The sequence below is a fragment of the Sus scrofa genome, chromosome 12 (assembly GCF_000003025.6).
Source record: "Sus scrofa isolate TJ Tabasco breed Duroc chromosome 12, Sscrofa11.1, whole genome shotgun sequence".
NCBI lineage: Eukaryota > Metazoa > Chordata > Mammalia > Artiodactyla > Suidae > Sus > Sus scrofa.
The window spans coordinates 60,909,119-60,936,408 of NC_010454.4; the positions used below are offsets into that span (position 1 = coordinate 60,909,119).

The window sequence follows — 27,290 nt, forward strand, 5'->3', positions numbered from 1 at the left end:
TTACTTGAAACTAGCTCGTTTGGGGCTCTTTTTCTTGTATGGTTGTACCTGCCGCACATGGCAGTTCCCAGGCGTGGGATCAGCGTGGAGCTGCCGCTGCCGGCCTGCACCGCAGCCACCGCAGTGCCAGTTCCAAGCCACATCTGCGGCAGCCCACGCTGCCGCCTGCAGCAGCGCTGGATCCCTAACCCACTGAGGGAGGCCCCGGACTGAACCTGCGTCCTCAGGGAGATGAGTCAGGTTCTTAACCTGCTGAGCCACAGTGGGAGCTCATTTTGTGCTGCTGTCGAGGGGAGTCCTTTACAGGGTCGGTCGACCACGTCGGTTGATAGTATTCAAGTCTGGATCTTGTTCTATCCATGCTGAGAGAGGGGTATTGAAATACTGTCTCTCTTTTGCAGATGGATCCGTTTTATTTCAGATGCTGTCAGATCAGGTGTGGGGTGCGTGGGTATTTAGAATGGTCATGTCCTCTTCGTAAATTATAGTCTTCTTTATTCTGGTAATAATACTTGCTCTGAAATCTGCTTGGTCTGAAATTCATACAACCCCGTGGCCTCCTTCGGACCCGTGTTGGCAGCATGTCGCCTTTAGCTGATGTGCACTCGTGTCAGTGAAGTGTCTCTCGCAGCCAGTGTGCCGTCGGATCCGGCTCTTTCAACCCAGGCTGATGCTCTCCGTGCTTTACCTGAGCTGCTGGCCGTCAGCATTCAGTGACACCGACACGGTTATAGGGTTAAGTCAGCGTCCTGTACTCCTTCGTGCCAGTGTCTGGAAAGCGCTTATCCGGTTCCCGGTAGTTTCTGGCGAGAGGCTAAACCCCATCCATCTTGGTAGCAGTAGAACAGACGAGAACCACACCACTCTGTGCTCAGCCCGTGTTCAGTGTCGTCTGAAGTCTCAGAGGTGCCTTGTTACAGCTGGTGTGTTTGAATCAGGGGCCAGATAAGGTCCCACACTGCGCTGCGTTGACAAGGTGGCCGGACCCGCCTCACCCAAAGCTGCGTCCCGTCCCTTCTCCCCCCCTTATTTATTGAGGAAAGGGAGCCGTTTGTCCCGTAGGAGTTTCCGCGTTCGAGCGAGTGTATCTTGTGATGCTTTTTAAGACATTCCCCTCGTTTCCTGAGCCTGAGGCTGGATGTAAAGACCTCTTGGCGAGTGTCTGTGTGCAGGTGGCGTTGGTGGACTTGCCCATGTGTGACTCTGTGCCCTGCACGACGGCTGGTGCTCCGCCTCTTACGCCCGTCCCAGCGCGTCGGGAGGCGCTTCTCTGCGTGACCCTCGAGGTCACGTCCTCTGTCCTGTCCTTGGTGATGGCGTCGCCTGGGCCCTTACTTCATTTGGGGGTGTTTCCATTTCGTTGTTCCTCCTGACTTGTCGGCCGTGGTTTGGTTCCCCTGAAACACAGCGCGTTAGCAATGGCGGGTAAGCGCTGCATTCCCCCCTTTTTAAAACTGCGCCCCTTTAAGTGTTGCTTTTGAGCCTGACGTTTTCCCTGGGGCGCTGACATTTCCAGAGGCTTCTGTTATCGGGCTCAACATCTTGCGTGTTTCCTATTCTAGACCTGGACTTGGCCTCTGGACCAGGAGCTCTGGTGCCTTCAGTGGCAAATGCTGTGTAGACACCACAGTCTGGGTGCCAGGGGCGCCCAGTGAACCTGGAGTGGCCCCTTCCTGGGGGGAAACGTAGGCAAGACTGTCTTTGGCAGATCACAGCCATGTCCCATGGGATCTGTCTCCTGGAGAAACGGAAATGAAAACGAAAATAAACAAATGGGACCTAACTGAACTTGAACGTTTTTGCACGGGAGTTCCCGTTGCGGCTCAGTGGTAATGAACCCAACTGGTTTCCATGAAGACGCAGGTTTGAATCCGGTGTTGCCATGACCCGTGGTGCAGGTCCCAGACATGGCTCGGATCCTGCGTGGCTGTGGCTGTGGTGTAGGCTGGTAGCTGTAGCTCCAATTTGACCCCTAGCCTGGGAACTTCCATGTGCTGCGGCTGTGGACAAAAAAAAAAAAAGTTATTGCTCATAAACAATGAAGGGACAGCTACAGATTGGGAGAAGACATGTGCACGTGACAGCAGCAACAAGCGGTTAGTCTCTCAGACCTACAAATAGCTCATACAGCTCAACATCAAAAGCAGACAACCAGGAGTTCCCTGGTGGTTCAGTAGGTTAAGGACCCAGCATTGTCACTGCTGTGGCTCGGTTTGGTACTGTGGTGCGAGTTGAACCCCTGCCCCAGGAACTTCCCACATGCTGTAGGTGCAGCAAAAAACCCCAAACAAACCCTAAAAAAACAAACAGCTCAATCAAAAAAAAGAGAAGACCCAAATAGATCTAAATAGTCTAAAGGGCCTCTGAAGGAAAGGCGTCCCCTCTCCCCAGAGAGAGAGGGCCCAGCCCTGGAGTTCAGACACCTGAGTCCTCAGGTCGTTTTTGGGCTCGGCTTGGTCCCCACAGCTGCCCAGGCATGTCCTGGAGGTGGGAGGACCATGGGGTCTGGCCAGTTAGGGCCCTGGGCACCCAGGGGATGGCCTTGGCATGTCATGAGCAAAGCGTCAGCCAGGGTAGGTAGGGAAGCTCAGATACACCAGGGATTGGGTTTTGAAGAATCGGCTTTGTCCAGCTAGGGTGCGTCCGCGGTCGACCGCACACGCCGTGATGCAGTTTGGGTCCTGACCAAGGCGTGTGCCTGCCACCGCCACCCTCCCCAGCTCAGCAACCTCTGCTTGCCGCTGTGGGTGGGCCCTGCCGCCCAGGCCTCCTCCAGGATGGAGGTGGGCGGGCGGCTCCCTGCGCTCCGCCTGAAGGCCCTCTGGGTGGACGGCGCGGTGGCCAGGGGTCCCCTTCAGCGGGCGGCCCGCTGAGGCCGAAGGTGGAAGGCGCCTGCTCCCGCTGCGCCGCGCTGGACGGCTGGGCCACCGCTCCAGGGGGGATCCCTGCCCCCCCGCCCCCGCCCCCCCTCCCCTCGCGGGACAGGCTGGGCACGTCTGAGGGGGGCTGATGCTCCCAGGGGGCGTGAGGGTGTGAGGCCCTTGGTGACTCGATCAGATTTGAAAGCATCAGCTCGTTGGTTGGGAGGGAAAGCCAGTGGTGATTCTGTAGAGCTGTGTCTTCAAGCCCCAGAAGCAAGGGGAGCGGAAGGAAGGCCAGCGGGCGGGGGCTCTGGGCAGCAGGGCGAGCCGAGGGCCCGAGGGGCCTCCCGCTGCCCCTCTCTGGCCGAGACCCCGCCGGGCCTGGCCTCTTCACGCGCTCCTGGCCCCCGGTCCCACCCGCTCCCAGGCTTGTTCTGCACGTTGAGCTCCGGTGAAAGCACCGAGACCGGGAGCTGCCGCGTCGGTGCTTGTTGCATTGGTGGCATCGGCCTCTTCGGCCCGCCCCCTCCCCTGGCCCTGCGGCTTGAGTCCGGGGTGCACGTTTGCAGCCAGCTCGTTCCCCTGGCCCAGCACTTGGTCCACTTTGGCGCCACGGCCGGTCACCCTGCAAGAGCCCTTGGTCCAGCGGCCTGGAGGGGACGTCCCCCGGACCCCCGGAAGGGGTGCGTGTGATGCGCTTGTTGTGTTTGGTGGAAGAGGTTGCTTCTAGGAGGACCCTGTGGTCCATCCGCCCAGGCCTGGCCCGGGCGCCGGGCTGAGGCCGAGGATCCTCCCTCCCTCCCTGGGACAGGGGTTCGGGCCTCAGGGCAGAGGCGGACCCCCCGCCCCGCAGGCGTCTCACGGGGCTTCTCTCTCTGCAGGTCGCCAGATGGGAACACAAGACCCGCAAGCTGAGCAGGGCCTTCGGGTCACCCCGCCTGGCCTGCTACACCCTGGGCGGCGCCATCCTGCTCCTCAACTTACTGCGCTCCCACTGGTAAGGCCCTGGCAGGGGAGGGCCGGCCAGGTGGGTATCGGGTCTGAACACATGGGCTGCAGCGCCCCCCGCCCCCCGCGCCGGGGCCAGGAGACTCCTGTCGGCAGAGGAGGCCCAGCCCCCGCAAGGGGTGCACGAGGCTTAGGGTATGTGGGGGTCGGGCGTCAGGTGGCAGCTGGGATGTGGACGAGCAGGAGCCCTGAGGTGCTGGGGGGCCTCCCCCGCCCCCCGCCCCAACCAATAGAGCTCCCCAGGAGCAGGCCTGCAGTGAGCTTGCTGGGCAAGGGCAGGGGGACCCAGGTGGGCCCTGAGGTGCTGCACACAAGCCCCGCCCAGTCGCCTGTGAAGACCCGGGTGGGGGCGGGGGCCCAGTCCCGGCCGCCCAGTTCCCGTGGGGTGGACCTGCGGCCAGTGGGGGCCTGGGGGCCGGAGGAGGTCTCCAGCCTCCAGCGTCTTCGAAGGGCCCCCAGGGCAACCTCGCTCCTTCGGGTGGTGACCCCGTGTTCACAGGGCAGCTCACCCCCAGGGGAGGGAAGACAGGGCTGTGCCGGGGCGGGTGCGGGGGGCGGGGGGGTGCCTGGAAGGCGACGTGATCCTCGGACACGGTCAGTGCAGCGTCAGAGCCCTAAGTTCCAGGTGACTTTCCAGGGGGTCACAGGAGAACTTGGGTACATGCTTACTTCAGTGGGTATTAGAGGAAGTTTCTGTGTGGTGCAGGGAGTTAAGGATCCAGCATTGCCGCAGCTGAGGCTCGGGTCCCAACTGGGGCACAGGTTCGATCCCTGGCCCAGAAACTTCACGTGCCAGAGGTGCAGCAACCCCCCCCCCCACAAGTAAGCCCATTGGGTGCCTACTGTTGTGGGTAGTTCTGCTTGGTGTGGGCTGAGGTGTGAAGAGGGAGGGGTCACCAAACTGAGACAGTGTGGCTGTGGCCGCATTGTCCCACCCCCACCCCCTGCATGGTCCGTAATGCACTGACGGCCAAGAAGCTGGGGGCCTGCAGGTGAGCCCCACCTGGAGCAGGCAGTCAGCCTCTCCCTGCTGCCCGCGCACCCTGCCCCTTCCAGCATCTGCCAAAGCTGCCTGCTCCGTGGCCTCAGCTGCTGGGTCCCAGGGCTGCCCAGAGGCCAGGCCGGAGGCGTGGTAAGCTGGCACAACACTGGGTGTGCACGACCCTGAGCCAGTCCCGGCGGCTCAGCCTGGACTGCAGGTGACCCTGAGCCCAGGCAGCAGTGGGGCTGGGGTGGGGGGAGAGCCGGGGGTGTGGGCGGCGTGACCGGTGGCCAGGTGTGCCCTGACACACGTGTGCCCGTTTGACAGGTCACCGTGCAGCGTCCTGTTTGCTGTTCACACAGACCCTTCCATCTTCCTCCTGTCCCCCTCCCTCACTTTGGGGGGGAGGGAGGGGGGCCGCTTTTCCTCGGGTTGATGAATAGGCGCTGTACCCCGTCCTGCCTGGCGGTGCCGCTGCCAGGGAGATGCTGGGGGCGGGGGGCGGGGGGCTCTGCTCTCCAAGGGCTGAACGGAGCTGGGGAGGCTTGCAGGGAGGCGGCTTTACCATCACCTAGGTACCAGGGGGGCGAATGAATGGTGCTTCTGCTGGAAGGAGCCTGGCAAGCGGCGGAGGGCGGTGGGCGGCCGGTGGACTGCGCCGCTGGGAAGTACCTGGCACAGGGCGAGTGCGGGTGGCTGCCCCACCTGATGATCGGAGCGTCGGGCGTGTGGAGGGGGCGTGCTTCTGGAACATACGGGCACTTGCTCCTGCGCCCGCCTGCTCTGAGGCGTCCCCGCCGGTGCGGCGCCCCGTGGGGCCCGAGGCTCGAGGGCAGTTGGAGGGCCGGGCCGCTAAACCCTCAGGCCGCCTCCCCGCTCTCCTGCCGCGCACTGAGCTCGAGAGCCCGCGCTGGCTGCGCCGGGGGCCGGGGCCGGGGGCGGGAAGGGCAGGGGCCCCGGCGGGGTGCTGACGGGTCCCCGCGCCCCCTGCCGCGCAGCTTCACGCAGGCCATGCTGAGCCAGCCCCAGATGGAGAGCCTGGGCGGCCCCACGGGCTACCGCCTGGGCCTGGCGCTCCTGGGCGTGGGCAGCGTCTTCGTACTTTCCAGTTTCCTGGCGCTGGGCTTCACCGGGACCTTCCTAGGTAAGATCCCCGAGGCGGGGCCGTGGCAGGCGGGGAGCCGGGCCGGACAGCGCCGCGGCGGAGGGGGCGGAGGGACCCGAGGGGCCCGGCGGCTCAGGGACGGAGGGCACAGCGGCCACTTCCCTCCCACGAGTCACCCCAAGGCGGGTTTCCGTGCCACTGCCTGAAGGTCCGCCGGGAAAAGACTCCCGCAGCCTCGCGCTCTGTCCCCAGGCGGCGGTGACGCCACTGCCCCTGCCCTACTTGAGCCTCGGGGCCCGAGGGACGTCCAGGAGGGGGCGGGCCCGGCCGTGGCCTCAGCCCGCACGCTGTGCCCGGGTGACGCTGTGGCCAGGCCTGCGCTGGCGCCTGCGTCCCTGGGCCTCTCGGGATGCGGGGGAAGGCGGGCTCTGACCGGAAGGGAGGCGGCCGAGGGACAGGCCCTCTGTCGGAGCCGCAGGGCGGCAGCGGCGGCCGGGTGGGTGGGGCTCCCTCCGACCCCGGGCCCCGCCGCCTCGTCCACAGGCGACTACTTCGGGATCCTCATGGAGGCGAGAGTGACCCGGTTCCCGTTCAGCGTCCTGGACAACCCCATGTACTGGGGCAGCACGGCCGTCTACCTGGGCTGGGCCCTCATGTGAGTGCCCGCGTCGCCGGGGGGCCCACGGACACCGCCCTCCCTCAACCCCAGGGAACGGAGACACCCTCGGCCGGGTTGTCCCCTCTCCAGAGGGGGGCTCCCGGGGGGCACGCGGGGCTCGAGACAGCAGGCCTGTGGGCCTGGCTGGGGCTCATGGGCACGGAGTTTCTTGAGATTTTCAGGAGTCACAAAATACTCTTTTGAATTTGTTGTTGTTGTTGTTGTTTTGCCTTTTCTGGGGCCGCTCCCGCGGCATATGGAGGTTCCCAGGCTAGGGGTCGAATCAGAGATGGAGCCTCCGGCCTACGCCACAGCCACAGCCACAGCCACAGCCACGCAGGATCTGAGCTGTGTCTGCCACCTACACCACAGCTCATGGCAGTGCCGGATCCTTAACCCACTGAGCAAGGCCAGGGATCGAACCCTCAACCTCATGGTTCCTAGTCGCATTCGTTAACCAGTGCGCCATGACGGGAACTCCTCTTTTGAACTATTTAAAAATGTGAAAACGACCCTTGGCGCTGGAGGCTGCTGGCCCTGGGCTGGAACGTCCGGCCAGAAGGCCCGAGGGCCAGCGGGGAGCTGCTCTGTGCGCCCAGCCAGGCCGCAGGGGTCCGTGCCCCACAGACCATGTGCCTGTGTCGCCGGGCAAATGGCCCCCGGGTCACCGAGGCCGGCACAGGGAGCAGCACGGGCTTCCCTGCGCCCTCCACAGCCGTCCCGTTTGTCCACTTTCTGCATCGGCTCTTCTTCCATGGAAGGCGGGGCTTTGCTGCACCTGCAGCGCGAAGGAGTTCCCGGGCCAGGGACGGAACCCTCGCCAGCACAGTGACACCACCCACTGAGCCACCAGAGAACTCCCCCGAGAAAGTCCTTCCCTTCCGTAGAAAGTGTTCTTTTTTTAACACTTGAAAACGTGCCTGGAAGGTTGCAGGTGCTCCAGAGAAGGCGGCAGGACCCAAAGAACAAGTCTCCGTGGAGCCCCACCCAGAGCAAGAGTCCCCTCCAGACAGCCCGGTATCCAGGCCTGGGCTTTGAGTGACACCTGTGGGTCTGGCTGGGACCCCAGCCCCACTTCGGACCCACCTGCCTTCAGCCCAGCCCCTCACCTGGTCTCTGGCAGCGGCAGCCAGCAGTGGGGGGGCAGGCTCTGCACCCCGACACACCCACTCCCGAGCAGCTCCCACCTGAGACTGGCAGGGTGGAGCCCATGCAGGTCCCCCCTGCAGCCCCTGCCAGCACACCCACTGTTCCCTCCCACCCACCTTCTGGACCCAACTTCAGGTGCCCCTCCTCCAGGAAGCCCGCCCTGCACACACTCGCCGCCAGCACACAGTCTGTGCTCTGCTCAGACTGGGCTCCGGGCTGGAGGCCACCCGTGGGTCCTCCGTGGGCCCAGCAGGGCCCGACACCCGGGAGTGAGAGGCCAGCCCCTCAGGAACACGTGAGACCTCGGGCGGCGGGGCTCCCGCAAGCCCCTCAGTCATCAGCCCTGCGCCGATGAGGAGGGGTCAGCTGTGCTGGGGACGGAGCCCTTGGTCCGAGCCCTCGTTAGAGGAGCCGTCACCCGGGCTGCCCGACGCTGAGCCAGCACGGCCGCCCCCGGGCCTCCGCAGCCCATCTGTCCCCCTCCTGGGCCCCGATGGGGCTTCCTGCTGCCCAAGCAACCTGCCCTTGGGGGCCCCGGAGGCCCAGGGACAGGGGGATTCCGGGGGACACATTAGCCTGAGTGAGCCACCCCCTCCCCAAGATGTACGGCGGGGTCCCTGGGACCAGCTCGAGGCCAGCTCTGGGCGGCGGCATGCGGGTCACCCCAACCTCAGTTTCCTCATCTCCAGGTGGGCAGCCACAGCCACACGGTGCTCAGGTGTGGCAGCACTTGGCTTTTCTAAGAGCCGGACCCGTGGCGTATGGAGGTTCCCAGGAGGCTAGGGGTCAATTGGTAGCCACAGCTGCTGCCTGCCTGCGCCACAGCCACGGCCACGCCAGATCCGAGCTGCGCCTGCGACCTGGCCCTGCCGGATCTCCGACCCACAGAGCGAGGCCAAGGATCAAACCCGCATCCCCATGGATGCTAGTCAGCTGTGTTTCCGCTGAGCCACGACGGGAACGCCTGGAGGCACTGTGCAAGGGGAGCCTTGGCATGGCCACAACGCAGAGGCTGCCTGGTTCCGCCCCAGGCCCTTGCCGGGCTGACCTGGGCTTGGCCAGGTCGGCGGCAGCAGCTGGCCTCTGTGGCTCCAGGTTAACTTGGCTTCCCAGGGCCGGGGTCGTCAGCTTAGGGGTACTGTGGCCCCAGCCCTGGGGTCTCCCTGGCTACGGTGGGGAGGCTCTGGTCATTCCAGGAGGTAGGGAGCAGAGCCTCAGGAGGGCAGATGTCACTTCAGCCCCAAAGTGCCCATGGCCTTGGCATCGCCATATGGCAGTGCCAAGGGCCAGGTGGCTCACTCCAGCTTCGAGGTTGACTGAACGGAGCCCACGGAATGGGAAGTGGGGTTTTCGTCCCTGTCCCCGGATCCCCTAGACAGTGTGAGGCCCTGAGTGGAGGGAGGAGGCAGGGCAGAAGGTCCCCGAAAGGTATGCGCCCCTCTGCCCAGGGCCCCTGGCCTACTGCCTCATGAAGGAGGTGGTGCTGGGGGCACAGAGCCTCCAGGGGGCCGTGCCCGCAACCGGTCCTGGGCTCCTGTCCCTCCCCGACTGTCTGGACGCAGGGGACCAGCCCCTGCGGTGTCACTGCAGAGAGCCCGTGAAGGGTCCACTGGACACGCCACCTGGCTGGGGGGCCCCGGGCCCATTTCTAGGAAACAGCCTGAGAAAAGGACACTGGCCACGCGGGTGACTTGGGGAGGCTGGTTATTCCTTCCTCCCCTGTCACTCCTGCTCTGCCCTGAGCTCCCGGCCGGGCTGGAGCACCTGGGCCTCGGGTCAGGCCCGACCTGGGGACCCCCGTCCCAGAGAAGGCCGGGGGGGCGTCACCGCCGGGCCTGCCCCTGACCGGGCGTCTCTCCACAGGCATGCCAGCCCCACCGGCCTGCTGCTGACGCTGGTGGTGGCTGCCATCTACAAGCTCGCCATCCTGTTCGAGGAGTGAGTAGGCGGCATCCCGGGCCCGGGGCTGTGTCCGCTGTCAGAGTGACCCGGCCGCCAGGCCACGCCCGACGGGAAGCCTAGAGCGGGCACAGGGTGGCCCGAGGGCTGGGCGGGCAGTGCTGGACCCTCCTGGTCCCACACGGACCGCTCCCTCGGCCCACCTCGGGTTAGGGGGCCCGGCTGTCAAGCTCGAGACCAGCTGACCAGAGCCCCTCCCGCCTGCAGGCCCTTCACCGCCGAGATCTACCGGCAGAGAGGCTCCCAGGCCCGCAAGAGAAGCTGACGGCGCCCCCGGCCCTGAGCACCCCGCCCTGCGAGAAGGAGAGGGCGCCAGGCACAGGCGTCCAGTGCCTTGGAAACGGCCTCTGGGGCCCTGGACGGGCGCCGTGTGGTCCCCGAGCCCCCTGCCCTGCTGCCGCCACGTCCTGACTCGCCAATAAAGGCGCCTAACACCAAGCCCCACCGTCTCTGTCTGTCCGGGTCGGCGAGGGGGGCCCTGAGCTGGGAGGGGCACCTCTATCCACACTGGACGGTGCCCTGCACAGGCCCTGTGGCCTCCGGTGCCACCCACCTCCCCCCACTTCTGCTCCTGGGAGCCAGCCCCGCCTCAGGGAGGTGACGTCCCAGCCCTGCATGCCAAGGGTTTCCCAGCCAGGGAAGATGACCGCAGCAGGGTGCCACATATGACGCCCAGGGTATTAGGAGCAATAAGAAAGTGCCCTGGTGGTCAGGGAGGGCCTCTCTAAAGAGGTGACATTGAGCTGAGACCCAGGGTCCAGAGGCACAGGAAGGGCCGGCACAGAGGCCCGGGGGGGGGGGGCAGGGGCGGGGAGCCCCGAGGGCTGAGCTGGCCCCTCAGGGTCAGGCCACCAGGTCCAGCCCAGGTGAGCCTGTCTTGGAGACAGGTCACCTTTGTCAGGTGATCTGAGGGTTTTCAGCCAAGTCCAGGGTGCCTCCCGCCACCAGGACCCAGGACCCTGCGCCCTGCACCCTGCGAGGGGACCCTGCGCATGCGCACACCCCAGAGGGCGTCGCCGGCCCCGGGAGGATGAAGGGCCCGCTGGTTTCTCAGTTGCCAGCAATGCTGACGCCCCGGTGCGAGGGGAAGGGGCTGCTCTGCCCTGGCTGCCTTGCCACCCCCGAGCCGAGTCACCCATAGGGTGGCAGCAGAGAGCCTGGGTGACACCTCTGTCCCAGCCTGAGCCCTTGCCTCCCTTTTCCCCTCCGAGAGGGGTGGGGGCGGCTTCCTGGGAGGGAGGACCTGGCCCAAGCCCCTCCCCGCGCCTCCGCTCCCTGTGACTTTTCCCTCCAGAGCCCTGGTGGACCTCGAGGCCACAATGAGCGGCCGTGGGACCACGCAGGGCAGGCTGAGCCCTGGGACCGAGCCAGCGCCTCGGGCCGGCCCCGCCCTCCCCGCCTCTCCACGGGAGACAGGTGGGCCCGGCCACACCTGTGCACGCGGCTTCCCAGCCCCCGGGTCCTTACCTGGGAGGTGGTGACCCAGGACTGGCCGCCTTGGGCACACGGAGCTGCAGGCAGTGCTGGCCACGGAGCCCCTCCAGGCTGCCCTCTGGTTTCTGGAATCCAGCGCGGCTCCGGGCGCAGGAGGCCACGGGAGACCTCGAGGCAGAGCTTGCCCAATGCCCCTCTGCACACAGACCTCCAGGGGCAGGAGGCTGGCCCCGCCAGGCCCCTCTGCACACACACACACACACAGCTTTCCAGGACCTGCGGGCCCCCGCAGCCCCAGCCACCCCTCTCTCAGGGCAGGACGGAGCACCTCCAGGCATCCGACCCACGGCGCACGCAGCGCGGGAGGCGGGGCCGGGGGCGCAGCGGCCGCTGTGATGAGAACAGCTCGCAGCTGAGCGGGAAACCGCCAAGAGGCTGGCTGAGGAAGGGAGCGGGTCAGAGGGCAAAGTGTCCTCTTCAGGCGGTGGCTGTGGGCCGGGGGAGCTGGGGCCCAGGCCGTGTCCACAGGTCCCCTGATGGGGCCTGACCCACTTCCCAAACACAACTTCCAAGGACCTTCCAAACCACCCTTTGCCTGCAGTCCAGGCGGTGGTGGACATTTCCTGCCCTGGGGCCAGTTGCCCAACGCCAACCAACCCCCAAACATTTGGCCGAATCGTTTAAGACCTTCTCATTCCGCTGGAAGCTGGAAGGGTGAGAGCTGCCGCACCGCGCGGCCGTGCTGTCTGCAGGCAGGTGCACCTCCTAGATGCCCCAACACGGAGGGATCCTTGTAACATATAAACCCGGACAACCCAAAACAGCGGTGGAGGGCGGTCCAGGCGGCAGTGTTGGGAATGGGGGCACACGTCGCCCCTCCCCGGTGTGGGCCCTGGGTGTCCACAGCTGCCCCAGGGGGTTGCACGTTGTCCACCTGAGGCTGGCCTGGTGTTGGCAGGAAGGCCTCCTCAAAAAAGGACAAAGGGCTTCTGGTAACTGGGTCGCAGGCTGGGCCGGGGGCCCTGTGTGCTGGGTGGAGGCCTCCCGGGGTAAGCTCAGTCCCTTGGGCATGGGCGCGCCGGGGTCCTGCTTCCAGTCCCTTTCTGAACAGGTTCGCATGTTTAAAAACACGAGTGTGTATTATTTTCTAAGAAAGGAAGCAAGGCACCCAGCCAGCAGCGGCCCCTCCTCCTGCTTCCTCCGAGTGAGGCCGGGCACATGGCAGCGGCGGGGGGAGGGGGGGGAGTTGGGGGAGCAGGGAGGGCAGCACTGGGAGGAAGAACGAACGACAGGTGTGCCCAGGGCTGAATGAACTTGGCTGACTTGGGAGAACCAGTCTGTGCGAGGGGACATGCCTATGTGCTGGGAATCAGGAGTGGGAAGCCAGGCTGGGCTCAGGACCCGCTGCTGTCACCAGCGGGAAGGGGCCAAGGGGAGTGAGGTCAGCCCAGCCTAGACATCTGACCTGCAGCGGGGAGGGAGGCTCTGAGATAGGCTGCGTCTCTCCCCAGGGAAGCTGTTTGCACGCTCGCTCGGGCCTCTGCTGTCAAGGTGGGCCTCCTAGTGCACCCGGCGGAGGAGGGATTCTGCGTGGGACCCACCCGCCCCGTCCACAGGGCGCCTTCGTGGGAGGCTGAGAAAGGGCCCTTTATTGAATGCACCGCAAGGGTCCTCAGCAGCCCTGAGCGGGGCACACACCGCCTCCCTGCCCCCCCCCCCCCCCAGGCAAAAGCCGCCTGGGACGCTTTGGGCTGCACGGGTGAGTTCTCAGAGCTGGTGAGAAGGCGCACGGCGCGCCAGTCCCCTGCTTGGCACCTGGCAAAGACCCGCCATCAGGCTGCCCAGTGTTTGGGAAGCTGCAGCCCAGAGAAAGTGCGTGTGCGCGGCGAGGGCAGGAGTGCCGCGGTCTGGGGGCGCTCCTCGCCCCAGGTCGGAGGTACAGCCAGAGCGGCGTCCCCGATGCCCTCGCAGCCGCTGAGCCCGCGCAGCCGAGAGGCGCAGAGTCCCGCGCGCTGGGTAGGCAGACCCTGGACCGTTCCCCTCCCGAGCCTGCGGGAAGGAGCAAGCGGCGGCCCGCGGACTGGAGGGAGGGCGCGGTGGGGACCCGCGGCCGTGACGCACGGAGGCGGGGCGGGGGCGGGGGCGGGCGCGGGGCGGTCCTGCGGGCTGCATATAAAGACAGGCGCCGGGCGGAGCGCGCCGGAGGCAGAGCCGGAGCCGGGGCTTTTGTCCAGGAGCTGGAGCCAAAGAGGTGCAGCCGCAGCCGCAGCCGCAGCCCGGAGCCCGGAGCCCGAGCCCAACCGCCCCAGCCACCGACTGCGCGTCTTGCGGCCCCGAGCCCGACCCCGCCGTCCCTCTGCCCCATGAAACTGGCCGCGATGATCAAGAAGATGCGCCCGAGCGACTCGGAGCTGAGTATCCCGGCCAAGCACTGCTACCGCATGGTGGTCCTCGGCTCGCCCAAGGTGGGCAAGACGGCCATCGTGTCGCGCTTCCTCACGGGCCGCTTCGAGGACGCCTACACGCCCACCGTCGAGGACTTCCACCGCAAGTTCTACCGCATTCGCGGCGAAGTCTACCAGCTGGACATCCTCGACACGTCCGGCAACCACCCGTTCCCCGCCATGCGGCGCCTCTCCATCCTCACAGGTGGGCCCGGGCGCCGGGCAGCGGGCGGGGGCGGGAGCGCGCCGCCGGAGCGGCGGGGACTCTCGTCGGCGCCCCGGCCCGCGGCGGCGGCGGCCCCAAAGCGCGCCTAGGGGCCCCCCCGGCAGCCGCCCTCACCCTCCCCTTCTGCTTTGGCCCCCGCAGGAGACGTGTTCATCCTGGTGTTCAGTCTGGACAACCGCGACTCTTTCGAGGAGGTGCAGAGGCTCAAGCAGCAGATCCTCGACACCAAGTCCTGCCTCAAGAACAAGACCAAGAAGAACGTGGACGTGCCCCTGGTCATCTGCGGCAACAAAGGGGACCGGGACTTCCACCGCGAGGTGGAGCGGCGCGAGATCGAGCAGCTGGTGGGCGCCGACTCCCGGTGCTGCGCCTACTTCGAGATCTCGGCCAAGAGGAACAGCAGCCTGGACCAGATGTTCCGCGCGCTCTTCGCCATGGCCAAGCTGCCGTGCGAGATGAGCCCGGACCTGCACCGCCGCGTGTCGGTGCAGCACTGCGACGCGCTGCACAAGAAGGCGCTGCGGGGCAAGAGGCTGCGGGGGGCGGGCGGCGACCCGAGCGAGGCGGTCGGCATCGTGGCGCCCTGGGCGCGCCGGCCGAGCGTGCACAGCGACCTCGTGTACATCCGCGAGAAGGCCGGCGGCGACGGCCCGGCCAAGGACAAGGAGCGCTGCGTCATCAGCTAGGAGCCGCCGCCCGCGCGCGGCCGCACAATCTTGGGAGGCCTTTCTGTCCAAGAGTCAAGGGTCCGGGCCGCCCGGGCCGTGGGCCAGAGCCGCCCGTGCGCGCAGAGGGGCGGCTCCCCTCCCCGCGCCCCGGGGAGACTCAGAGGAACCGAGAAGGGACCGTGGTCTGCTCGGGAGGGAAGGAGGGCGAGCTGGCTGAGGCGGGACTCGCCCGCTTCGGACCCCCGTTGGCGCCGGCCGCCCCCACCACCCGGGGATGCTTCCCCGGCAGCCGCGTCTCACAGAGACCTAAACATGGGGGAGGGGGACTCACGCCGCCACCGGGGGGCCTTGGGAAAGCGTCCCGCCTGGAGCAGCGGAGGATGGGCACTAGCTGGCCTGTGATTGGCGGTTGCCATGACAGCCGGCGAAGCTGAGGGTGGGGTCACATCCTAGTGACTCGTTTACGCGTGTGCCACGGCACGAAGCAAAACAGAACACACAACCTGCACTTTAATGGTAGTTCTGGTGTCACTGTGGACAGGAACAGAATCTTCCCCAGGCGTCTGTACTGTGTGAGAGACAGGCTAAAGGTGTTCTTACTGGTTTTTTAATATAAGAAAATAAAACACTTTAAAATGGAAAATCACGCTGCTTCTTTTAGAAATGGCTGGAAGCGGGAGGGGCGAGAAGGGAGCGGCCAGTGAGGCTCTACTTCCGTGGAATTATGGAAAATTATCCCGGCCTCCTGAAAGTAGCTTCAGCCTCCCTAGGGGAGAAGCTTCCCCCAAAGCTCCAGCTGACTGCAAGCCCTCCAGCTTGGGGGGGGGGCTGTTCCTTAGGAAGCCAGGACAAGAACAGGGGATTTCAGGGTCCTTCTGGGGGCTGCATCTTTCTGGCCGTTTCCCCACTTGCTTTTCCAGGGGCCCAGCCCCAAGGGCCTCTGGATCTGCCAGTGTGGTCCTACACTCAGCACAGGCCCAGGGCAAAAAAAGGTCGCCGACCTGCACCTGGCCCTTTTCATGCAGAACCCTCGGCCTGAGTTGGCTGCAGGGTCTGCCACGCAGCATTCTGGACCATCACAGTCAGTGGCCTGGCCACTCTAGCTCCAGCACCTTCTCGGGGTCGAGGGGACCCAGCTCCGTCTAGCACTGGCGCCCCTGAGAGTTTGGGGCAAGCCCCCGATTCTCTGATACAGAGAGCAGGTCACTGCTGCGTGGGGACCCTGGGCGGGCCAGGAGTGATGTCTCAGTGGCCCTTTGGGTCCACACTGTCCCGGGGAGGACTTCGACCCTGCTCTGGGAGACAGCTCCCTGCCAGACGGAACCCACCTCCGCCACGAGGGGCGGCCCAGGGGGCTGACTGCAGGCAGGATGACCCACCAGGCCAACGACACCCCTGGGGACAGGTGCCCCACGTTCAGGCTGGGGGAGGAGGTGCAGGTGGAGGTTCTCCCCACGCGTCTGTCTCCTCTGAGCGACATGAACCTTTTGGCCAACTGCCCAAAGGCACCGGCTCACCGTGAACCTCTGAGGACAAACCCCAGACGTCTGACAACAGAGCACAGTTCTTTAATCACATTCTTGAAAAGTGCCACAAGTCACACCACTGGGGCACAGGAGAGGTTCCGTCCCCCTCCACACGCGGGGAGCCCGAGTCTCTGTAGCCTCAGGAAGACCGGGCCATCCAGCGTCGCTGGGCTTCGGGTCCCGGGGCATTTGATCAGAGCCTTAAAGCCAGCCCCCCGCTGCTCTGAAACTCCGAGGAGCTAAGCGATTCAGTTAGTGACCGTCCCACGCAGACCCGTCTACCAGGACACGCCCGCTTCAACCGACACCAGAACCTCCTGTGCGCACGCCGCTCCCTGTGGACCCTGCCCAAAACCGCTTCAACCAACAATGCTGCCACAGAGGCCGATCAGCTGCATCTGCAGGCCCGCAGGTGGGTCGGCATGGGTTGGGGTTGAGCCCCTCTCTCGATGTAGACGCTACCCGGGGCACTTCTCGGCTCCGCTTTGCGAGGCGGGAAGAGGCTGCTCGTGCGAACGCCACGGCCGCCTGCAAGGAACACAGGCTCACAGCCGCCTCGGCTGCACGACTCCAGGTCCGGCTCTCCCACCCAGGGACCTTCCGAACTGTCACTCAGAGCTGCCCTTCTCCGAGGGCGCAGCACGTCCACCTGTTTGCTGCAGTGAAGGCTGGTGGCTGCCTCCTCAGAGAGGAGGTCAGAGGGAAACTCGTTCCTAGACCAGGGGACAAGGACTCTGAGAGGCAGGAAGAGCGGGTGTGCCCGCCAGGAGACCACAGCCGAGGTGACCACGTGGGCTGAGGTGGCCTGCCACTCTTGGGCATTAAATAGCTCAACGAGCTGACTGCAGGGGATATGGGACAAAGAGGCAAGGACGCGTGAGTGGCAGAGACCCCGGAGAGGGGCCACCGTCCTACAGATAGTGGCACCCAAGCCTCAGACAAAAGGAGACGACGACTCCAGGGCAGGAAGCCGCCGCCGAGTCTTTCGGGGCCTTCTAGCGTCTCAACCCTGGCGCCCAAGCGCAGGCCCAGCTGTCCAGGGAGTTCTGTGCAGGCTGCTGTTTCCAGAACGGGCTCCTGGAACAGCCACCGTCTCAGGGCAGGGCAGGAGGGCAGAGGGCTGCTGCCGCCTTCCTGCTGTGCCCTCGGGTCTGCCAGCTGGGCCCGCAGGCACGGCAGAGCCCCCTGCCCGTACCCGGCCTGGGGAAGCTTTCTTCCTTCCACCTGCAGGCACCCATGCGTCCGGACACATGGGACACGCCACCCAGGGACGCCAGGCTCCTTGGTCAGCGCAGGCGCAGCGCAGCAAGCCCACAGGAGCCCTCCCAGGGTGGAGACGGGAGGCCCCTCGGCTACTCCTTGGGGATCTCAAACATGCACAGGCTCTTGTACTTCTGCAGCAGCTGGCTCTTGGTGCGGACTTGCTCCCGGAGGCTCAGCAGCTGCTGCTGCTGCTGCTCGGGGCTCAGGTGGATGCCGGGCATGGCGCTGACGGCCTTGCGCATCTCCTGAAACTTGGTCTTGAGGGCGTTCAGGTCCTGGTGCACGTCAGGGCCGTCCTTGTCCATGCTGCCAGGGAGAGGGCAGAGGTTAGCGCCGCAGCCTGGGTGGCCCTCCGTAACCGCCCCCCGCCCCAGCGCAGGGCTCCCACATCAGCCCGTTGGGCTGTGCGCCCCAAGGGCGGAGGGCAGGGCAGGGCCTTGGCAGAGCAGCAGCTGCCCGGCCAGCCCCCCGCCCCCCGCGTGCCCGCAGTTCGCGGAGCCCCCCTGCAGCACCGCACCCCCAGCCCGGGCCCGGCACGGAAGCAACATTCGCTCAAAGAGTGAACGCCCGGCAAACACGCGCCGAAGTGTCTGCCGAATGAAGAAAAAGCCATTACAACAGTAGGTGACAAACGGCAAGCAAAATTTGCTGAAATACCATATTTCTTCTAATTTGAGACGTTCTAGGCCGATCAGGAGACTTTATCGACGAGCCAGAGATAGTTTTAGCTCATTTTCTGATGCTTGAACCTGTTTCCATAAAGGCTGATTTCCACAGAATTTTATTATTACATAATAAATTTTATTATTTTTTTCTTTTTTTATTCTTTTTAGCGTCACAGAAGCAGCATATGGAAGTTCCCAGGCTGGAGGTCGAATCGGAGCTGCTGGAACTGCTGGCCTACACCACAGCCACACTGGATCCGAGCCGGGTCTGCAACCAACACCACAGCTCATGGCAACCCCAGATCCTTAACCCACCGAGTGAGGCCAGGGATCGAACCTGCGTCCTCACGGATACCAGTCAGGTTGGCTGCCGCTGAGCCACGACAGGAACGCCCATAAATTTTAAATTAGTTACAGGTGCTGGAACTTTGCAGCAGCATGTGTGCTCTCCTGCACACTCGCAAACACTCCTGGCCTTCAGGTCATCTCGCCTGAAAGGCGGGTCACACGCTTCACCTCACAGCCACTGCTCGCCACCCAGAGACCCGTGCCCCCGTCACTGCTAAATTCAAAGCAAACAAGAACCAACCCTTCCGCTAAGTTCAAGGGGACAGCCTGTCAGTGACTCGCATGCATTTTTTAAAAGTTAGTCACTAGATGGATATGCCTTGAAAACAGGCAGTAGGGACAAAAATCCTAAAGCCGATTGTAGGCTTTTTTTTTTTTCTTTTTTTCTTTTTTTTTTTTTTGTCTTTTGTCCTTTCAGGGCCGCGGGTGCGGCATACGGAGGTTCCCAGACTAGGAGTCGAGTTGGAGCTGTTGCTGCCGGCCTACCCCACAGTCACAGCCACGCCGGATCCTTAACCCACTGAGCGAGGCCAGGGATCGAACCCACAACCTCATGGTTCCGCGATGGACTCGTTTCCCCTGCGCCAGGACGGGAACTCCTGTAGGCGGTTTTAAGAGTCACCCGCTGAGGCGTGAGGGGGAGAACCGTCAGGGATCGTGTCTTTCTTTCCATGGACGTTCTTCCCTGAGGGGACACCGCCGCCCAGATGGCGCTGCTCCACGTCAATCACCACCGCTTCTCCGCGGACGCGGACGGGACGGCCGCCTTTCCTGGTGACCCGCCGCTCGAGGCCCCTTCCTGGCAAACGAGATGCCTGCTCACTCTTTATCAAAAGCTGGAAGCAAGAGCTGGAGAGTCAGACGTTTACTCCAGGGAGCGAACGGCCAGCCAAACACCTGCCATCTGAGGCCCTGGATGTACAGGCAGCATCCCTGGCACGGCTCCGGCACCTCACCCCCGCTTCCAGGGGACGGCTGATACTCTGAGTCTTAGGACTCAGCTGGGACCTGCGACTCTGGACAGACGCCATCTGGGCTTCTGCAGCTGGGCGGCACCGCGGGGCCTGGGGTCTGGCTGACCGGCCTTGACACCCTGTGTGGCACTGCCAGTGTCTGAGGGAGGCCAAGGTGGCACCACGGCTCAGATCCTAGGCGGGGAACGCCAGGCGGCGAGTCCCCTGGTCCCCCTCGTTCCTCCCCGATTACAAGGCACTTCTTTCCATGATGCGGCTTCTGCGGGCACCAGGAAAGGCCCCTCAGAGCCGGGATGGGGAGCGCTTCTCACGGGCACAAAACTGAGATTGTTCTTCTCCCCAGTCTTCAAAAAGAACACAACGTGTGGTTTTAATCATTAGTCAACCATGGGAAGACACCAAGGGGGACAAGAGCGCTGTGGCCCTGGACACAGGGGGGATCTCGGGGGCGTCTTCCTGGGCCAAGGGGGGGGCGGTGGCAGAGGGACGGCCCCACCCGCCAGGCCCGTGGCCTTGAGTGAGGGCTGGAGGCCGGAGCTGGGGAACTCGGCACACAGGCTGGGGGTCAAGGAGCAGATGAGGCCGAAATGCTGGGCGCCCAACGCCTCTGGGCCAGGCTGCCAGGAAAGAGCCTGGCACGGGTTCACGAGAGGGGGCGGGAGGGGACCAGCCCGCTGAGCTGCTGAAACGCCCGACTCCGGAGCCGGTGCTGCAGCAAGAGCCCAGCGGGGAAGGGGTCGAGCCCGCGGAGCTCAGCGTGGCGGCGGCGGCGGGGGGCGGCCCGGGCTGCGGCAGAGCTGCCCTCACGCTCTCCGTCCGCGCAAATTCCCGAAGCATCGTGGAACTAAAAGTAAAGAGTGACCCCGAAAAGGTCTGAGGAAAAAGGGACCAGTTCCTACCATTTATTTATTTATTTATTTTTATTTCCTTTGGTCTTTTTGTCCTTTTAGGGCCTCACCCGTGGCATGTGGAGGTTCCCAGGCTAGGGGTCTAATCAGAGCTGCAGCCACCGGTCTACACCACAGCCACACATCTGAGTCCCGTCTCTTACCTACCCCACGGCTCACGCAGCACCAGATCCTTAACCCACTGAGCAAGGCCAGGGATCGAACCCGCCACCTCATGGATGCTGGGCGGGTTCACAAACCCCTGAGCCACGATGGGAACTCCAGTTTCTACCATGTATTAGAGTGGAAAGGCCCTTCTAACGAGGACCAGAACTCAGAAGCCATAAGGAAAAGCCTATCTGCCTACACAAAATGACACGCTTCTGAATGACCAAAAAAATCCACAAACAGCTAAAAGAAAAAATACCAACAATCAGAAACAAAGTCAAGAGAAAAGCAACAACGGGGGAAGATTTCATTTACCTGAGAGACGCAGGCACACCTTCCTTACCGGACAAGGCGCTCTCGGAAAGCGGTGTGACCGAGTAGAAAAATGGGCAGTTTGCAGGGAAAAAATACACGACATAGCAAGTTGCACACGAAGACACGCTTTCCCTGATGTGACAAAGGCCCAGATGAGTGCAGTCCATCACCGCTGACCCGCGGCATCAGCCCAGGGGGACAGGCGAGTGGTAACAGCAGGTGTGCGGGACACAGATTCCCCGTGCGGCTGGGGAAGCACGAACGGCCGTGGACGTGACCACACGTCCATCCTACAGCCACCGTGAGAATCAGGCTGGACGCGATTCTCAAGGTCACCAGACAGGTCACCAGATGGCGCCGACGAGGAGGCTGACTGCGGCGAGACGGCAGGTGCCAAACGCCGAGACGGCGCCGACGGTGCCTTTAGGTAGGAAAGAGTTTACCTAAAGGACTGCTCGGGTCCTGAAAGAGAAGGCGATGCGGTTTGGGGCCCAGGCGGGGGCCGGAGGGGAGCTCCCTGGCCGTCTTGCCTCTTCAGGCTTGCGGGCTACATCCACAGCTGCAATTTTTCTATTACTTTCTGGGGGCTGATTTACGGCCCTTTCAGTTAGCCGAAGCCATCCACCTACAGCGCGGTGTCTGGAGAAGGATGGAGGCACGCGGCACCCTCGATTCAGCGAGAAGGATCACAACGACAGACGCACAGACGCAGCCTGGACTCCAGCAAGCCCTCTGCTGAGGACGCGCCTCGTCTAAACTCTCAGATACAAGGAGCTTACCAGGCACTGCTGCTAAAGGGAAAATGAGGAAAACCCACACACATTTATGCTGCAGCCGCCTTACTGGGGAGGTCCCACGTGCGAGCGTGGAAAAGAGTCCGGCTCAGATCAGCATGTGACCAAAACACCCGTGCCATGTGACCCCAATGGTCTGATGGTGGGAAAAGACGTGCTTGTGTGAGTTACTAGAAAGGCACGTACAGTGTCACCAGCCTGATGGCAACTCGAGGGGACCGGCTCCTCTTGGCATTTCACAAGGCTCAGAATCTGCAGCTGCTACTGCTTTTTTTTTTTTTTTGCTCCTCAGGGGACGCAACTGCAGCACAAGGAAGCTCCCAGCCTAGGGGTCAAATCGGAGCCACAGCCACAGCAACGGCGGATCCTTAACCCACTGAGCGAGGCCAGGGATCGAACCCACATCCTCATGGAGCCTAGTCGGGTTCGTGAACCACTGCGCCACGAGGGGAACCTCCTTTTTATTAGGAGTTTTCTTCACATGCCCGGTGGCTGCGGCTGTTCGGTCATCCATCTCAGAGTCCAGCGCTCCCTGGGTTCCATGTACAAAGCACTGCTCTCACTGCGTTGGATGGAAGAGGAGAAAGACGAGGTCGAACGAACGAACGAGAAAATGTTGACTGTTACGACCTGGCTCAGACGAACGGCGAGAGAAGATACAATTACTTTATGCTCCATTAGTAAAAAGCAGGCCATAAATAAATACTGGGGAACATATATTTTTTTTAAGTGAAAAGGCTGAGCGGACACTGCGTGAGTGATGTACCGCCTTCTCAGGATGAACCAGCTTCTTTCCTGGGGAGCCCCCACGTCTCTGGGGTGTCAGGTCAGACAGCCTGTCAATCTAGAAGCCGGGGCTGGGTCTCGGGTCTGTCTGAGGACTTGCTCTCAAGCGCTCTTCTTAGGTTGGCCTCTCCCTCCAGCTCCCGAAATGGGCAAGTGTCCCCCCTCCAGAGACCCTGTGCATTATTCTTTCCTAAAAACAAACCTTGGGAAAGTGTGAGCCTTTAATTATCCACCGAGACAGAAGGGGGACCACCTGTGGGCCTGGGGTCTCGAGAGGACTCAGGGGATCCGCTCCTAAACAGCCGTCCAAGCAGCCCTCCCATCCTCAGTCCCGTCACCCTCAATCACCTCTCACCGGAGGCCCTTGGCCCTGCCGCCTCCTGAGATCCGGAAGGGGCCGCGGCCAGAGGCAGCTGCTCCCGGCCGCTTCCTCGGGCTGGGAGGTGGACTAGCCCCCGGCCCCCCCCTACGGCAATCATCCCCTCTCGTGTCCTTTTCAGTTTTACGCTTAAAAGACACTCCTCACTGTCCACTCAGAGGGGACAGAGCAGGTCACACACGGGACGGACACAATGTCTTTCACAGAATGTTCTTGAGAACACCCCACAACAACCTTACGATTTCGGTGTTATTGCTCCCGGTTCACGAGAGAAAAAGATTCAGAGAGGCCGTTTGACCGAGGCCGCCCCACCAGCACACTACAAAGCTACCTCGGAAGCCCTCCTCTGAGGTTCATTGCTATTATTCACCTCTTAGCGACACGAAAAATTACGGCCTAGAAAGGCTCTGTATTTACCAAGATTACAAGGCAAGCAAGCATTAAGACTATCTCATCTCGGAGTTCCCACCGTGGCACAGCGGAAACGAATCCGACGAGAAACCCACTGGCCTCGCTCAGTGGGTTAAGGATCTGTGCCGTGAGCTGCGGTGTAGGTTACAGATGCGGCGCAGATCCTGAGTTGCTGTGGCTGTGGTGTAGGCCGGCGGCTGTAACTCCGATTGGACACCTAGCCTGGGAACCTCCATATGCCACGGGTGTGGCCCTAAAAAGAAAAAAAAAAAAGAGAGAGAGACCATCTCACCTCGCAGCCCATGCTCTCTCTAGTGCACCTCAAGGATCCGTCTTTAAGGCCAGCCCAACCCGAGGGTCCTATCAGGATGCCAGAGTGTGTACACTGTGTGTTTTAATTTTCCAAAAACCAGAACAGATAAATCTGGGTTCATCTGGACAACGCCCTTCCAACCCAGCACCGCCCTGGGACTGCAGGGCGTGCAGGTGGGTTGGGTTTCCTATGTCACTGCTGCCTACGAGTGCTACTTGCTGATCACAGGCTCACGAGAAGAGTCGGCCTCACCAGATAAACAGTATGTTCACACCAAACGAAGCCAAGTTCTAATGTGAGAAAAAAAAAGGCTTTGCAGTTGTCTGAAAAGTGGTGGAAGCGTCAGAGCGTCCCAGGCAGTGACTCTCTTCCACCTAAACTCAAAACAAGCTGGGCCACTGACAACACTTCACTGTTGTGAGCGGCAATTTCATTTCAGCAAAACATCCAAGAGGATGCTGAGGTCCACCTGAGTGTTAGAGCAGAAGGAACATTGTTTTAATTTGCTTTGTTTTGGGTTTTAATGGCTAAACAGACGTGATAAGCTGAGGGGTTTACACCTTGTTACCATGGGGACATAAATAACAGTAAAAACCATTTGGGCAAATGTGGGGACCCTGGCGATTTTGGTGGGGTTTTCCCCCCTCTTTAAGGGTCAGTCTGAAAAACCGGGTCCCCTGAAGACCGGCCTAAAGGAGACATCACCCCTGCGGCATCCTGTTGGGAACTGTGAGTGCGACGGGCTGTCTAGCGGCCATTCCCTGCCATGGCCTTATCATCACCCCTAGAATCTCTTCGCGTTATGGGTTATTCCCGTTCACGACTCTGTTCCTTCTAACTGGTGAGCAACGTGGGCGTGAACCGTATGCCCTTTCAAGTGTACATCCCCTGGCGCTTAGCAGTGTGCCACCCGCGAAACATGACCCACATCTGCTGGAAAAGACACCGAAGCGAGCGTTCTGTCCTTCATTACGTGTGAGAAAACAGCCCCGAGAAGCCTGGCTGGCTCCGGCCACAGGGACGCTGCACCTGTGCACGTGGTGTCCAGGTCGGCTTCGTTTCGAGGACTCCGCCCGGCCAGCACGGGGCCTGGCAGCCCTGAGCTCAGCGTCCGCTCAACTCGGGGGGAGGCTCGCGGTGGTCTTCGCGAGGCCGCCTCCCCGGGACCGGCGGCGCCCCGGAGCTCGGCCCGCGACGGACAGCGGGGGCGCACTCGCGGGCACCCCGGGCTCTTACCACTTGATGACGTTGTGAACCAGCGGGAGGAAGGAGCAGTTCTCCTCCGCCTTCACGACGGCCGGGGACGGAGGCCTCGGCGCGGGCTGCGGCTGCGGCGCGGAGACCGGCGTCGGCAGCTGCGGCGTCGGCAGCGGTTTCGTTTCGGGCATCGGCGGCTCGGTTGGCGGCGGCAGGGCATCCTCGGCCTGCCGGCCGGCGGGCACCCCCACTGAAGCCATGGCGCCCCGCGTTTCCGCGGCGGGTCGGCTGGGCCGCGGCTCAGCGCGCCGAACGCGTCGCGGACTCTGCACGTCACCACCGTGCGCCGCGGGGCGGGACCCAGAGGGAGGCTGGGAGCGCGCGCCCGGGGACGCGGGGCGGGGCCTGGGCGTCCGTTACTAGGCAACGGGCGGCCGGCCGGGCTAGGGTGCCCTGCTTTGGGTTGTGCGTTGAGGCAGCTAAATTGTTAATAGAAATAGATATATGTCAGAAATAACATTTTATTCCTATTCGCGTTACAAAGAGGATCCAAAATCAACAAGTGCGGAAGACTTGAGATAAATAAGGCCTCTTGAAGAGCGGAGGCCCCTGCCCAGCACCTGCTGGGGTCAGGCCCTGGGCCAGCGGGCGTGGAGAGAATCCCGGCGGAGGGACCCACGGTTCCCACCCGCGCAGAGGCCTTCAGGGGAGAGGCCCTGCGCCCGCCCTAAGGACGCAGGAACAAAGAAGCTGCGACGAACTAAGTCAATACTTAATATGCATCTTCTCCATGACTGCTGTACTGCCTGCGGGGAGGGGTGGGAGTTGTCCCAACTTCCACACGAGGCTGAAGGGGGTTAGTGCCAGGAATAAACATGTCCTAGGAGAAGTCAGCGGCACGTACTCTCCTCACCTGTGGGCCCCAGCTCCTTAAGCCTCCAGGGCTCAGCGTCCTCACCCCAAAAGCCTTATATAGTTCAGGAGCCTAAACTGCTTCCCACCTTCCCACACGTGGCCGGCCTCCAAGCTCGCGTTTGCAGGGGCACTCACTCCCTGGGATCTCAGGCCAAAGCCAGGGGAACTCTGGTGGGTTTGTGGTTATGCTCCTCAAGACAAGTCCTCCCTGGCTGTGTAATAAATTCCTGGGCGATGAGAACACACGTTCTGAGCTTCGCTGGTGAGTGGAAGCCCTGCCCTTCCTCAGAGCTTTAGAGACACAAGGAGACTGCAGTCAGGTGCCAAGATGAGAAGCAGCATTGAAGAGCAAGGCGGCCGTCCTAAGGAAAACGTCACTGCAAATATTTCTAGATGCATCCAGAGGGGTCTGTGAAGGCAAGTCCTGGGGAGGCTTGGAGTGGGTGCTTTGGGCCTCAACACTGCTTTCTTGTAAGAACTACCCAGAGAACCCCTGAGGGAGCGCATGGAGGGGGAGGTGAGGACTGCTGCCCAGGGGCCTCTCCGCCCAAAGGAAGTGCCAGGGTCCTGGTGGAGAACCGGAAGGAGGACCAGAGGCACTGAAGGGGCTTCCGTGCCTGGAGTCCTCTGGGGAGGTACGGAGGCTGTACCGGTAAGAGGAATGACCACAGCTACTCTGCATCAAATAGATACAGGGGACAGAGCAGAGTCATCTCACTTAATCACCGCAGAAAGCTCTGGAAGGTGGATGTTCGTGTCCCATTTTATCAGTGTGAAGACGCTGGCCCCAGGGTCACACAGCTGTCTGACCCCAAGCCTATGGTCTGCAGCAACCCAGGGGAGACCGCGGGTCCCTCCCAGTTCTATGATTCTGAGAGTCAACATGTTAAAGGGAGGTTTTTATCCAGAATTTGAGAAGAATCCAATGATCATCAGTAATATCCCCAAGGCAATGGCTCATCCCCCCCGCCCCCCCGGTGTGTTTATAGCTTCATCACCAGCCTCACCAGCCTCAGCTTTATCGTTGGCAGAATAATGAGGACATCTCTTTAAAAAAAAAAAAAGGGAGAGATAGAAAAAGAAACACTTGAGGTATAAATAGATATGACTAAAGAAAATAAATTGAAAACATAGGAGGCATGAACCAGTAGGACGCATTGACGATCTGCCCTGAAAATAGTTCATACAATTAAGTAAAGAGTAAAGATGACCTCAGACCCTTGCAAGCGGATGTCAGAACAATCCTGCCTGTGCTGGCTTCATTAAAGCTGAAGTGACCACAAATGCGTGCCTGCTCAGAGCTGCTCCATGAAGTGTCAGAAGAAAAAAAAAAAGGGCAGAAGCTCCACTGATGTGTAAGGACTGAGTGGTGCTGTCGTCTGCAGGGGAGGCTTTCTGCTGGCTGCACTCACGGGGGCTCTACCCACGTCTGGGAGCCGCCCACCCCGCCTCTTGGAAGTTGCGTGACTTTGGACAACTACACATAAGTCACCTAGAAAAGTACCCAGGGGCAGTAGGTGCCACTTCTTACTACCCAGAATTCAGGCTCCTTCACCAGTGAACAAAACCTGGACTTGGGGCATCGAAGAGGAGCAGCTGTATCAGCATCTCCAGCAGAAGATAACTTGCGTCGCTTTCAGCGTTCTAGCAGCCGCTGACGTCATCCGGTTTACAAACCCGACTAGGATCCATGGGGACTGGGGTTCGATCCCTGGCCTCGCTCAGTGGGTTGGGGATCCAGCGTTGCCCTCAGCTGTAGTCCAATCAGAGCTGCAGCTGCACAACAGCCGCAGCAATGCCAGATCAGCGTCAGCAACCTACCCCACAGCTCATGGCAACGCCGGATCCTTAATCC

The 27,290-nt window shown here is 62.4% G+C and overlaps 3 protein-coding genes and 1 long non-coding RNA gene across 8 annotated transcripts in view; 2 read left to right on the forward strand and 2 right to left on the reverse strand.

Moving 5' to 3' along the window:
* PEMT (phosphatidylethanolamine N-methyltransferase) overlaps window positions 1–10,161 on the forward strand; it is a 38,913-nt gene extending 28,752 nt beyond the window's left edge. For 4 of the 5 annotated variants that reach the window (XM_021066250.1, XM_021066249.1, XM_021066251.1 and 1 more), the window contains exons 3-7: window positions 3,743–3,858; window positions 5,850–5,995; window positions 6,500–6,611; window positions 9,627–9,701; window positions 9,930–10,161. In XM_021066250.1, coding sequence (XP_020921909.1) covers window positions 3,743–3,858; window positions 5,850–5,995; window positions 6,500–6,611; window positions 9,627–9,701; window positions 9,930–9,987 — 507 coding nt within the window. In that variant the 3' untranslated portion in view covers window positions 9,988–10,161. 5 annotated transcript variants of the gene reach the window in all.
* LOC110256138 lies at window positions 1,191–12,246 on the reverse strand. Its single transcript, XR_002337415.1, has 2 exons — window positions 11,190–12,246; window positions 1,191–1,738 (listed from the first exon to the last, which is right to left on the reverse strand). It is a non-coding gene; the product is annotated as an uncharacterized LOC110256138 (long non-coding RNA).
* Window positions 13,348–15,137, forward strand: RASD1 (ras related dexamethasone induced 1). Its single transcript, XM_003132044.4, has 2 exons — window positions 13,348–13,805; window positions 13,968–15,137. Exons 1-2 carry the CDS (start codon window positions 13,520–13,522, stop codon window positions 14,510–14,512), a joined length of 831 nt encoding a protein of 276 aa, XP_003132092.1. The 5' UTR covers window positions 13,348–13,519; the 3' UTR covers window positions 14,513–15,137.
* On the reverse strand, window positions 16,043–24,881 carry MED9 (mediator complex subunit 9). The gene is made up of 2 exons (XM_003132045.3): window positions 24,560–24,881; window positions 16,043–17,589 (listed from the first exon to the last, which is right to left on the reverse strand). The coding sequence occupies exons 1-2, from the start codon at window positions 24,778–24,780 to the stop codon at window positions 17,373–17,375; spliced, it is 438 nt and encodes a 145-aa protein (XP_003132093.1). The 5' UTR covers window positions 24,781–24,881; the 3' UTR covers window positions 16,043–17,372.